Raw genomic sequence first — 14,008 nt, 5'->3', positions numbered from 1 at the left:
AAGTTACATGTGAAGGGGGTTTGCCAACCGTCAACAACAAACGAAGAAGACGTCAACCGGAGGATATTCCGAGAGGGTCAATATGAAATAAAACGACACATTTAGGAGGTTTTTGACTTTAACTTTCAATAATTGCTGGGATTATTACACAGGGACTAAATGGGTGCATATTATTGCGCCATATGTAATCAGACAACATTCTGCGGGAAGAAGAAACACATCTTTGGAAAAAATCACCAAAGCAGACTCAGGGTCGTTTTACTGAAATTTACTGAAAAGGTGAGGAGCTTAAATTAGCGCAGTTTGTGCAAAAATGTTGTTTGCAATGTGTTGTGTGTTTTTCTATCCTTTTGCATCACCGACATACTGAATAATAATAACCCGAATACTACAATAATAATGCTATGACATGCCAGACCAGTTGCTAATGATGTTAGCTGCTAACCGTGGGTTGTTTATTATCTTTTCGCCGTTTCTCCCCTACTTCTGCGACAAGTTTCAGCTATTATTTAACAGTCGCCCCCAAATGTGTCATGACATTCAACACAATAAACTATTTAATTAGTAATGGGGCTACATCCACTCCTATCTTTAAGACTGGGGTCATGTCAATAATCCATTACTATTAATTTGGATGATTATAGTTTGCAGCAATTGCAGAACCCCAGATCTGTTAATAGAAATAAGTGTTGTGTTTGGACAGTAATATTAATTTCCTTCTGTTCCATGACTGTCCCATGATGGCTGTCTGTCAGGTCAAAGAAGCTCGACGAACCCTTAAAAAACCCCAAGTGGAAAAGTTTGATTGCACTCAGCACAAGCAGAAGTTCTGGTGCTACTGCTGTGGTCTTGAAGTTGAACGGAACGTCACAGATGACAACATGACGGTGATGTATGGAGGCTTATTGGAGCACATGGCCACGTAGGTCTTTATGGTTAACTTTTGTATTTAAATTAATTTGTTCTTTTCCTCTGGCTTTTCCACAGAGTGTCTCATTTGTAAAGGAGCAAGTAGATTTTTAGTCTGCCCAAATATTTAAGCATTTTTAGCATTTTGAAGTTTATAATTGAGAAAATGAACATTTAAAATACAGGTCCTTCTCAAAAAATTAGCATATTGTGATAACGTTCATTATTTTCCATAATGTAATGATAAAAATGTGATTAATTGCACACCAACTGAAATAATTCAGGTCTTTCATTATTTTAATACTGACGATTTTGGCATACAGCTCATGAAAACCCAAAATCCCTGTCTCAAAAATTAGCACATTTCACCAATAAAAGAAATGTGTTTTAATACCAAAAAAGTCAACCTTTAAATAATTATATAAAGTTATGCACTCAGTACTTGGTCAGGAATCCTTTTGCAGCCTTCAATGCAGCGTGGCATGAAGGCAATCAGCCTGTGGCTCTGCTGAGGTGTTATGGAGCCCAGGATGCTTCGATAGCGGCCCTAAGCTCATCCAGAGTTTTGGGTCTTGCGTCTCTCAACTTTCTCTTCACAATATCCCACAGATTCTCTATAGGGTTCAGGTCAGGAGAGTTGGCAGGCCAATTGAGCACAGTAACACCATGGTCAGTAATACCAGTGGTTTTGGCACTGTGAGCAGGTGCCAGTTTGTGCTAAAAATTAAATCTTCATCTCCATAAAGCTTTTCAGCAGATGGAAGCATGAAGTGCTCCAAAATCTCCTGATAGCTGCTGCATTGACCCTGCTCTTGATAAAACACAGTGGACCAACACCAGCAGCTGACATGGCTCCTCAGACCATCACTGACTGTGGGTACTTGACACTGGACTTCTGGCATTTTGGCATTTCCTTCTCCCCAGTCTTCCTCCAGACTCTGGCACCTGGACTTCCGAATGACATGCAAAATTTGCTTTCATCCGAAAAAAGTACTTTGGACCACTGAGCAACAGTCCAGTGCTGCTTCTCTGTAGCCCAGGTCAGACGCTTCTGCTGCTGCTTCTGGTTCAACAGTGGCCAGAAACAGACTGAGTCTGGATGTTTCTACTCCAGACTCAGTCCACTGCTTCTGCAGGTCCCCAAGGTCTGGAATCGGCTCTTCTCCACAATCTTCCTCAGGGTCCGGTCACCTCTTCTCGTTGTGCAGCGTTTTCTGCCACGCTTTTTTCTTCCCACAGACTTCCCACTGAGGTGCCTTGATACAGCACTCTGGACACAGCCTATTCGTTCAGAAATTTCTTTCTGTGTCTTACCCTCTTGCTTGAGGGCATCAATGATGGCCTTCTGGACAGCAGTCAGGTCAGCAGTCTTACCCATGGTTTCGGTTTTGAGTAATGAACCAGGCTGGTAGTTTTTAAAGGCCTCTGGAATCTTTTGCAGGTGTTTAGAGTTACTTCGTTGATTCAGATGATGAGGTTAACTGGTCGTTCAGAGAACCTTTTCATGACATGCAAATTTTTTGAGACGGGGATTTTGGGTTTTCATGAGCTGTATGCCAAAATCATCAGTATTAAAACAATAAAAGACCTGAAAAATTTCAGTTGGTGTGCAATGAATCTAAAATATATGACAGTTAAATTTTTATCATTACATTATTATCACAATATGCTAATTTTTTGAGAAGGACCTGTACGTGTATATATATATATATATATATATATATATATATATATATATATATATATATATAAAGCTAACCTGTTCAAGGGGAAGCATAATAGGTCTAATTTTTGAGAAGGACCTGTATATGTTGAGGACTTCATTAACTTCTTTCAAACATAGATCAGGCTATATGTAATTTTAAACTGTAACTTGATCTGGGGATGACAAATCGTTAAGTCGAAAAACTGGGTATTAAAAATCTCAAATACTTTTCATTCCAGACGAGAACACAGAAACAGTACTTATAAGTTTTGGTGGGACAACAAGGCTGATCCCAAGCTTAGAGACAGAGTCCTAATCACAGAGGAAGAAACTGAGAGGTAAGACAACAAGTTTGTATGAAAGAGATATAGATTTAAAATCAATTACATTGTTTGGTTCTTTCTAGGTTTAAGGCTGAAGTGGCAAAGGTTTTAGAGTGCTTTGTGGAAAAGGAAGACGAGTATATTAAGCAGGTAAGGAAAAAGCATTTTGAGTTGTACTTTTCTTATTCTTCTTGAGATTAAACCAAAACATCAGCTGCGTGCTTACATAATTTCATTTGCACACTTTCTTTTTAAATTGATCTGTCTTGAATTAACTTATGCTCTAGAGTTATTTTAGACTGGACTATGTTCACAGGCAATGAGCCGTGACAGTGTGCAGTGAATGCTAACGAACGGTATTGTTTTCCTGCTTATCTTTCCATGACTGCAGCAAGCTGATGTTATCCGGGCCCAGGAAAAGCACCGCCAGGAGGTCTTCCAGTGTCTTTTAGAGGTTTGTTTTCCAAAGATGCAGTGGCAGTATCCATCACTGTGGCCTTGGCTGGTATTTTTCTATGTAAGAAGAAAGATCCCTTTATTTTCCAGTTGAATGTTTAGTCATCACAAGAGGTAAGCAACATTCACCCAGCTTCTATGAGATTGGGTTGCACAGATTTAACTAGTTAGGATTTTAACTTATGCAAGTTGTAATAAAGTAAAAGCTATTTGGAAATTCAAGTCAAGAGGTGTAATGAGGGTAACTTGCCAACTGATCGATATGAGTTGGAAAGAAACGTTGAGTGGAACTTGCAGGATAGGAAAAAAAAGAATAAAAACAATGTTTGTAGCAAAATTGGTTATGAATTTGAACAGTTTCAAGGCAAAATGTAGTAAAAAAATTTAAATAAATGGGTCTATTTATAACAACATGACTATATATTTTAATCTATATGAACAAATACATGAAATAATTGTACCGTTTGTTTATATATTTAAAGCAGCTTCAAAGATATTCCCCCTAAAAATCACTCATCATTTCTCATCAATCTTTGCACAAATATTTTTAATAATTACTAAACTTTCTTCACCGTGCCTTCTATCACTTCTCCTATCACCACACATGCAAAAAGCCATGCTTTTAATTATTTTTCCTCTTTTTTATTTTTTATTCAACCTTTTTCACTTTGTTCCATATTTTATGTTTGGGTTGTATTTTCTTTTTCTTTTTAGATTTCTTTCACCCTTTGTCAGTTAACTATACATTGTAGACAAAAAGAAGGTATTAGACGATGGTTTATTCAAATATATGTGGCCCAAAATTGTTTAATTATAACAGAAAACTGAAATTAAGCATTATTAGATGTAAGATATCCTCTGTGAACCCATGTTGGCTTTTCCTGAATCAATATTAGCCCAATGAAGAGCGGGAATCATCAAATGGACCCAGCAGCACCGATCCATCGGTGGAGGTTTCTGTCAGGTAACGCTGCGTCGACATAAAACAATAAAGCATTTTATGTTGTCACTGATTTCACTATGAGTGATGTTTCTGTTTGGGGCTCATCGTCTTGTCTGGGAACCAGTTCTCAGTTTCAGTCTCAAGTGTCGGAGCAGCAGGTTGGGGGCAGGTTTGACCCGATTATTGAGGCGCCCTGGACACTTGCAGGACACAGCCTGACTTTTATTGGTTATCAGGTAAACTCCCAGCTTTTTTATGAAACTTTGAATGCTTATATGTTTGTATTATTTTTTCACTAATTTGGTGCAATTCAGTAGTCAGTATTTTTTTTCTCTTTTGCAGGATTCATCAAGCAGTGGAAATGTGCATACAGGTAACGTCTTGTTAATTCTTTTGCTATTCATATTGCTTTCCTGACTTCACAGTGACTGACTTCCGAGATCTGTCTCCACACAATGCAGTCAAGCACAATTTTGGAAGAATGGATGTATTGACCTTATGTTTGTCCACAATGTCTTCTATTTTCCCTCTAAATTCTATTGTGCTGTATGACGGCTGTAGCTTGGCTAAAATCAGGCCATCAACTGAAAAATGATCCCAAACAAAGCAGGACAACTATAGCAACATGACAGAAAATAGTTGGTGTTGAAATGTTTCAACATGAAGGAAATTCTGCAACAGAGCTGTGTATCTACAAATTCAAGTAAACCTCATTAATCTAAAGCAATGTTGTGAAGAAAAGTGACTCAGCATTCCTGCATAGAGGCTGATTAACCCATACAAAAATGGCAGCTTTAAACTGGGTGGGCGCACAAGCTTTTGAATCATTGATTTTCTTTTTTTTTTTTTTTCCATGACTGCATTGACAGTGAGAAAAAACATTATTTTTGTCTTGACTGTATGTTCTGTCTTATCTATTTTTAATTGAATGTTTTGCTCTTCTCACATGGTGTGTTGTTTCTCCAGTAGGTTTGAGTTTAGCTCAGCAGCTCAGCATTGCGTTGTGTGTGTGTGTGTGTTGCAGGAGCAGTTCCACCTTGGCTCCAAGATGATCCACTAGAGGGGCCGTCTGGAGCAGCGGCACACGCTGAGATCGGCCCGTCACTCCAGGACTTCCTCAAGCAAAGTACTAGCCGTGTTATGATTTAGCACTTGCATTGTTTGCTATACAAAGACCAACCAGTCATTAAGTCTGAAATTTGCATTATCTAAATTCAAACTTTTTGATAATGTTTGTATTGCTCCTCTGTCTTTTTTCCAGAGGAGCAAGAGAAACTAAGGAAGCTTCCTCCGAATAGAGTGGGAGCCAACTTTGATCACAGCTCTCATACAGACGCCAACTGGCTTCCCTCTTTTGGTAGAGTGTGGAACAGTGGCCGGCGCTGGCAGTCCAGGTAAGATCCACAATGGGAAAAGAATTGCCACTTCTGAAGAACATTGGAGATATTTTGGGGGAAAATAAGAAACCATTTGGCAAGGCTGTATTAGTTATAAGTAAGACAATTTAGTTCCTTCAATCAGAGGTCCAGACAATTGTCACAACGGACAACAGTTATGTACAGTTGTCCGTTATGTTCATACAGCAGTACAGTTATGTTCATAATAGCAGCAGTGTGTTTGGAAAGGTGAGTAAACCTCGAAATCCTTCAGATAAATTGTATTTTAATGAACACAAATGCATTGGGGGACACTGCACATTCTATTTCAAAGCAAAAAAGTCGAAAAAGTAATTGAATATTACAATATTTTAAAGGAAGTGAAGAAATACAATGCTAAAAAAGTAGCAGCTTTGACATCTTTTTTATAAACTCAAAAATAAACTACATAAACTAAGAAATGCTGGAAGATTCATCTTTCCTGAGCATCATGAACTAATATTTAGTTGCATAACCACGGTTTCTGATAACTGCTTCACCTCCGTGGTACATGGAGTCAACCATGTTTTTACAAGTGGATGGTGTGTAGCTGGTGAATCTTTTGCTGTCATCAGTCAGAAGGCCCTTCATAAATAAGCGCAGACTGTTGTGTTTTGTAATATGCTTATGTGGTGAGTGTGTTACAGCATTGCTTAGTGCCACAATTGTGATTAAAACAAATATCAATTATCATTTTACATTAAGCTGCGGTTCTAATGGTTCATTTGTTAGTTTTCATGTTCAAGCGTTGAAAAGATGTCATATTTCTCATTTACATTCCACCCATGACGTTTGATGTCAGTGTGATTTAATACAAGCTGCCTCTAAGCTCTGTGAGATGGATACATATGCAGCATGTTTTTAAATGGATAATGAGGAAGCCTGCATTCAGTTTTTTCTGCAACAGCTTAATGTTTTATTAAATCAACTGACAAAGATACTGAAAACCTGATTCTTGTAGTCAAAGGAAGACTTCAAATTTGCATAGTTTGATCCAGTCACACTTTGTCTCAGCTTAAGGAACCTTAAAGTCTACACTGTTATGATTTTTTTTAATTATTTTTTGTCCCCAACAGACACCAATTCAGACAAGAGGAGGGGCAGAAGAATAAACAGAAGAGGAAGCGGGAACATGAGACAGGCGGATCAAAAAAAACAAAACCAGCCGCCCAGTTCTGACATTTAGAACTTGATTCCATGCATTAGTACAGTACTAAGGTTTGGAATGATGTTGTTTTTATGTGTTAAATTGGTTTTTATGCAGCATTTTTGTGAAGCTTTCTTTCAGCGTTGAAACCAATAAAACACTCCACTTTTAATAAAGACATGTACCGACTTGTGCTGTGTAGTTATAATTTACATAATGAAAAGCCTGAGGAAGGGTAATTTTGTTAGTAAGCCACATTTGAAATTGCATTTTATGTTGACAGAAGTCGTGTCATGCTTTGTTAGGCTCTTGCTTTGCCCTACAGTTAACAGAAAACATCGTTTTAAGGTATTTTTATTCCGGCAGGGGGCGTAAACAATCCAAATCAATCAATCAATCAATCAAATTTTATTTGTATAGCACATTTCAGCAGCAAGGCATTTCAAAGTGCTTTACATAATTAAAATAAAACAGAAATAATCAGTGAGAAAGAGAGAAATAAAAAAAATAATAAAAAAAACAAATAAAAATAAAACAAAAAAAACAAAAACATTACATCATTAAAACGTCGAAAAGAAAGAAGAAAAAATTAAAGACATAAAAACATGGAAGACATCAAAACCCGCACTCTAACCCTAATTCAGCCATAAGCAACTCTAAACAGGTGGGTTTTAAGTTGAGATTTAAAGGCACCCAGTGTTTCAGCTGTGACACTTCAAATGACACTGCATGTCAAAAAGTTAACAAGATATCACTCCTGTTATTATGAATGCAGCTTTACCTTTTTTTAGCATATGTTTTCTATTTGGCCAGGCTGTAACCCTATAAATGATGAGCTTTCACCCCCGTTTTCAGATCATGTTACGGGCAGAATTACGAGAAAAGTGGAGCAAAGGCAAATGGGGTCACTTGTAGATGAATGACTGCTTTTGAATATGCAGCATGTGGTGTTCCACTTCCCTATGCTAAAAAAATATATAGCATGCAGCCTTTTAAAGTCACCTTAACTTGTCAAGAAGGAAGTTGGTTTTGTGTCATATTTTCAGTAAATTAAAAATACATTTCCAAATGTAAAAAAGACAAAAGAAATCATATTGGGCTTGTAGGATTTTTGTAAGCATAGGGTTTATACATGTAGTCTGATTTTCTGTCTAGAAATAAGTTATTTTATCACAGTGACATTTCAGATGTGGTTCTACTTCAAGCTTGAGTATTCTACTGGGTAATTTGGAGCAGGAGGGCTCTATTCAGTATTTTGTTTCTTGAACTGCACTCTTCTGGTCAGAGGCCTCAGAATTTATTCATGTTTTCAGGCCTTGTCTTTTCAGAACTTCTCTTTGAGCTTCTCTTGACCTTCTCATATTCCTTTGTTATGTTGCTGCTGCTTTGCAGCGCTATGTCTCTCACAACTGCCCTCTTTTCTACTTTGTCCTCAACCACAATGTCCAATAGGTGAGCCATTACCTGTTAGTGTAGAATTGGACCTCAGGGATCTGACCTTTTATCATTCGATGCTAATCTAGACGGTATATCCCACTTTGACTGCATTTGACACAGCTGCACCTGTTCAATTCTGTTTCCAAGAATAGCAACTCGATACATTTAATCAGGCAAATGTGATAAAGATGACTTACTGAATTGACAACCGACCATCATTACATTTTATATCCATAGAAACAGCTGACTTTGAATGTCATGGTTGTTGGTGTTAGATGGGCTGGTCTAAGTATTTCAGAAACTACAGATTTCCTGAGATTGCGCCATCCTACCTTGTATCATCATCTCAGACTGGTGGTGGTGTGGTAATAGTGTGGCACATGCTTTCTTGGCACACTTTGAAGCCTTTTAATATCAATCAGGTGTAGTGTAAACATCAGTCAACTAAGGTTTGTTGTAAACCATACCAAAACCCTTTATAAACACAGTGTATCTATCTTTAATTGGTACCTCCAGCCAGCTAATCTGACATGTTAAAGTGCTAAAATTTTGAACTAATTTGTTAAGAACAGTGAACTCACTGTAATCCAGTGGCCTACACAGTTACCAGACCGGAAATGCTCAGATGATTCTGCGGTCATTGGGTGGTTCAGAGATGAATGTAAATACATGTACCTGGAAAACAGATTGGACTAGAGATGCAACAGTAAAGCTGTCTACAAGAAGAAACAGAGCAGAGTTTACTTCTTGAGGAAGCTGAGACATTCTATTTATTTATAGTATTCGCAGTAAAATGCAGCACATTGTCTCATGAGTGTCTTCAGAGGCTACTTTAGACTCGCTGTGTTACAGACAGCTACAGGTCTTCCTGCCCACAGCCGTCAGCATCTACAATTGTTTGAAGAAAGTTGTACGAGTAGTTACATTTAAATTTCCTCTGGGCATAATAAAGTATTTTATTATAGAGCACCTTTGAAGTTTGGCAAATGTGCAACTGAAAAATGTGCGAGGAATATTTGGGACACCTTGCTGAATCTGTCACTAATGGCTAAGGCAGTTATGAAAACAAAATGGAGTCTAACATGATACCAGCAAGATATACTTAAAAGTGGTCACGTCTGGTTGAGCTACTTGGCAGCTGTAGCTAGGCATTTGACACCAGGTTGTTTGTAAATAATGGCAATAAAAAACTAGGAATTAAAACAATGAGCTTGTTAAAAGTTTAACGAGACAGATGAATGAATGGATTTAGAGCATATTTCACTTCGTGCTTACAGGCCTTTCTCCTTTATCTTTTCCTTCACATGGCAGAAGAAAATAAAGCCCCAGTGTGCTAACATGGGCGTGGAATCACTGCAGCTGCCAGGCACTATAGGGAAACATGTATCTGATCTATTCTTAGCTCTGTGAAAACATGGCTCTCCCTAATTCAGTACAAATGGGAGGAAAAGAAGGGGATTACCACTCAGTCTGATACAGTAAACGGCCTCTGTGGCTGTAAGATATTTACGTTTCAGCCACGTATCGTTGCCGATTAACTGTCTCGTCCTTCCTTATATGCAGTAGGTAAATGTTAAATATCAAAGGGTTTAGTGTGTATCGAGGGTTCAGCACAAAAGCCCTCCTGGCTTTAAAGACTGGGAGGAGAGAAAAGCACGTGTAGTGGGTGGAAGTTTAACTAATCCACAAGCCAATCAAAGAGCAGTATTTTTGAATAAATCTGCATGTTTTAAAAAATTGGTAGTGGCTGAATGTTGATTGGGTAAAAGAACCACAAGCAGCCAATCGGATAAATGGCAAAAGCCCAGCTGGCCGGTAAGTCCCGCCTTCCGCGTAGTTGTCAGCGAACCCCGGAAATGTACCTTAAAGCTACAGGAGAAATTTCAGGCTAAGGTTACAACAAGGAAAACAGCTGCGAATACACACACAAAACAAGAAGACACAGATATAGAGGAATGGACGTAGCTTCGTAAAGCAGCAAGCGACTTGTGTGAGAGGACGAGACTGAATGTATTCGAGTATTTTGAGCCGTCACCTCCGCTACTCAGACGGCTAACTTCTGGCTTCGATTTTCAAGTGGCAACGTTGACGCTGCAGCCAGCAGGGCAGCGATAACAAAAAGGCCAAACTCCGAGACGACAGGAATGCGTCAGTCTTGACTGTCTGGGCTGTGTTTCGTTTCCTGCGTCCACCTTTATTTGAGAGGTTTGTAACCCCAGAATCATCATCATCATCATCTTCTCTCTTTTTCTTTTTGGGTAGCCATTTATAACTGCATTATTTGAAGCTTTCAGAGTGTCTGTTGGGAAATAAGACAAAAGCTTTCTGTTTTTAACTTGTAATATAGCTCGTTCCGGCTGAAATTCTTCCCCTGTTTATCATCCAGGTTGTGACAGACATCATTCTTAAGAATCAGGTCAAAGAATGACTGGCATCCAGTCAGAGACAGCTGATAACCTAAGAGTAGTTTGCAGGATTAAGAAAGGGGGCGTTCCCCTGCTTTGTCTGTTTTCTCTGCACTTTTTTATTCGTCCGCATGCACCCTGTGCTGCTATTGATAAAGAAGTGTTAATCAAAATGTCATTATCATTCTCTTGAGTTGTGCATTTGTCATGGGAGCGCTTGTGTTGCATGCATGCTTTATTTTAATCTTTTTACACTCTTGGGTTGTGCATGTGGAGACTAAGCAAATAGGGAAATATCAACAAGCCATGCAAAATAACTGTAAGACAATGCCTCGAGCTAAGCAAGGGAGTTGATGATGATGAATGTAAAGCGTGCAGGTGACTAGCACAGCAGTGGGTGTATTGTTCCCTTTGATTGCACTTGGGAGCTGTGTTGCATCATGCACTGCACAGGCTACTGATGCTGGCCTTGTAGCCTTGTTTCTAAAAAAAAAAAATCTATCATTTGCTAGCCTTTTATTGCATTATTGTAGGTCTTATCGCCAATGTACTGCCTCTATTTATACTGATAAACATGGGTGGATGGCACTTGCTTACACATTATGCACACATGCTTGCAGACTCACACTGCCTCACCTTTATTGCACACGTGCATGTGGGAATCCTGCAGCTGCCTCACATTCATCCAACCTTAGAGCTATTCATATTTCACACGCATATTAACATAGTGTACACATCCACATTGCAGCAGCAAAGTCCACGCTTTGCACTAAGAGCCCACCCCCACCTCATTCTCCCTCTCTCTGTCTGGGAGAAAGCAGTGGGCTTTGTCCTCAGCTGAGCGTGACGTCATGCAGATATTTGCTGTAACCAACCCTGAAGGCATTGTACATGTTGTTCAGCAGGCCTGGGCCTGGGCTTGTCCTGTGCAAAAACACACACCCAGGAAAGAAACCATAATTGATTCTTGGACAATGTTGCAGGTGAAGATAGTGGAATTTTAAAAATGCAGTCATTTTACAGTGGTAGAAAGGACAGCAAGATCAGTCACTGTAAGGGTGATTGTGGAACTCTGTTGGATGAAAAGACAGCAAAAACTGCTGTGTTTGTGTACTTTAATGCTCAGCCTGAAGGAGCTGAATTATATGCTTTTATACAAACAAACCAGTAAAGAACACCGGATTATGCAAGATAGTGTTCACGAGGGACCTACTGTGTGCTTTTTCATCTTCATATATGAAACCACCAGTGTCTAGTTAGGCTGTTTAGAGGATTAATGCAATATGATTAGTATGGAACTTACTTGAGGGTAGTAGCAATGAAAACTGAGTTTTTTCCTTTATTCTACCTAAACACAACAACAGCCTGCCGATGCATTATGTACCTTGCCTGCAGCTCAGTTACAGTTTCCACTTTTATTGATGGGGAGGTCAACTGATAATCTGAGACACTTAAGGGACACCATTCATCTCGTCATTTGTGTGTTCACCCTGTCTTTCAGCAAACACAGTTCATCTCATGCGTAACGGTGTTCTGATTGCATGGTTACAGTTCATGGCTGTGGCGTTCTTTGGTGGTGCTTTGTGAAGTGGTGGATACTAAACGCTTTGAGCTGATGAGTGCTTGTCGTCAGCCCTCCAATGAATGTCTACAGGATTTTATGTCAGAGATTACAGATGATTATGTTGGTTAGATCCAATACTCGGCACGGCTCTGGGGCTATATTGATCTCCAATACGGTATGTGTGGCTGCATCTGAATGCTGCTATTATAGAATCAAAATTACTTTTGTCAGATTTGACTGAAAAAGATTATTTTACAGGTACAAGAAATGGAACTGGAATAAATTTGGTTGTTTAAGTAATAATATTACTTTTTTCAGAACTAATTACTTGGGATAGACAAATTTAGAGGAGTAAATGGTGTCTTGACCTGTTTTTTGACATCCAAGTAAACATATGAATGAGCAGGCATTCATCCATGAAAATACATAAACTACAAAATTAAAGCCAATCATTTTCTCTCTTTGTTTTTAAAACAGAAAACTGTACATTTATGTTGAGTACTCAGGTACTCAACATAAAGTACATCCTAAAATAGCAATACTCTTTGCTCAGGCATCTAAGAGATATAACAGGTTTAGATTAAATAGCTCACTGAAAATGCACACTATAGTTTAGTTTCCTTAACTCAACTTATCTTTTTTAACATTTTAAATAAACTGGTACATGTGAAGCTTTAATTATTGTAAACCGTGTGTATGGTTAGCTTAATTTTTTTCTCTTTATTATTAAATCTCTGGCAGCTTTTTTAAAAGGACAATATGTCCTCAAAACCAACAGTTTTCCTAAATCTGTGTTTTATTGAATTTTTTTATATAACAAGGAGCTGGAAATACTCTAAAGATGTTTAAATTAAAGACATGTCATTGGTGTTTTCCTGTGTTTTTGAATCCACGTATTGAAAGAATATTCATAGTCAGACATTCATGCATGTAATGTTATTTATCAACCATTTTCTTTACAATATATGTTGAGTATTACAGATGTTTTAATTTCAGATTTCCAAGGCAGCTCAAATCCTCCTCAGTTGCCCTAATCATGTTTAATCAATGTTTTCCTGTGCTGCTTTTTATTGATCTCGTTTGATCTAAAGGTACTTGTTTGCTGTTAGATTTTGGGACCAAAGTCAATGATTGAAGATCTTTACTATGGGATAAAAATATGTTAATGTTGTATATTTGGCCGATTATATTTCTACTAAACAAATTTGACTGAACTATTCCAGTCTATGCAACAGGAATACATTAACTACTGTTTAACAGGAGATTTATTTATTTTTTTTCATCTTTTAAGCTCTTCATTTCAGCTCAGTCTCCAGTGGCTAGATGCCTTTTTTATTAATTGGACCTAAATCTCAGCTGACATTAAGAGGAGATGGCAAGATGACTGCATCACTTGCTGAATTAATCAGCATGGTCTGACATTACAGCCTGAGAAACAAAGGTCTACGATATCCAGCTACCAATGGCTGTCTTCTTAGACTAGCAGAACTTGGGCATGTTCTGCAAAGTTGAAAAGCATTTTCTAAAACATACAAAAAAGGTTCATGGTATGCAATTTTACAGAAAAGAAAAATCCATATTAGATTATATTCACTTTTTATATTCTCATAACGACTTCTGTAATAATTTTTTCCCACCCAAAGAAAGAAACTCCTTGACTGCATTCGGGTTGTCTGGATCTCTTCTTTGCAATCCCAAAGTTTT

General features: G+C 38.2%; 2 protein-coding genes across 2 annotated transcripts in view; both read left to right on the top strand.

Annotated features, from left to right (window-relative positions):
• The first annotated feature begins 21 nt into the window (after positions 1-21).
• On the top strand, positions 22-7,091 carry cenatac (centrosomal AT-AC splicing factor). Its single transcript, XM_008418042.3, has 11 exons — positions 22-279; positions 756-922; positions 2,854-2,952; positions 3,021-3,087; positions 3,329-3,391; positions 4,290-4,357; positions 4,461-4,572; positions 4,679-4,709; positions 5,361-5,462; positions 5,598-5,730; positions 6,828-7,091. The coding sequence occupies exons 1-11, from the start codon at positions 160-162 to the stop codon at positions 6,928-6,930; spliced, it is 1,065 nt and encodes a 354-aa protein (XP_008416264.2). The 5' UTR covers positions 22-159; the 3' UTR covers positions 6,931-7,091.
• Positions 7,092-10,192: 3,101 nt separating this feature from the next.
• Positions 10,193-14,008, top strand: part of atosb (atos homolog b) — a 28,821-nt gene continuing 25,005 nt past the window's right edge. The window contains exon 1 of the mRNA XM_008418044.3: positions 10,193-10,540. The gene's annotated coding sequence lies outside the window, so the exon portion shown is untranslated. The remainder of the gene's footprint in view (positions 10,541-14,008) is intronic.

The sequence above is a fragment of the Poecilia reticulata genome, chromosome 9 (assembly GCF_904066995.2).
Source record: "Poecilia reticulata chromosome 9, P_reticulata-male-v2, whole genome shotgun sequence".
NCBI lineage: Eukaryota > Metazoa > Chordata > Actinopteri > Cyprinodontiformes > Poeciliidae > Poecilia > Poecilia reticulata.
This window is presented reverse-complemented; position numbering and strand designations above follow the sequence as displayed.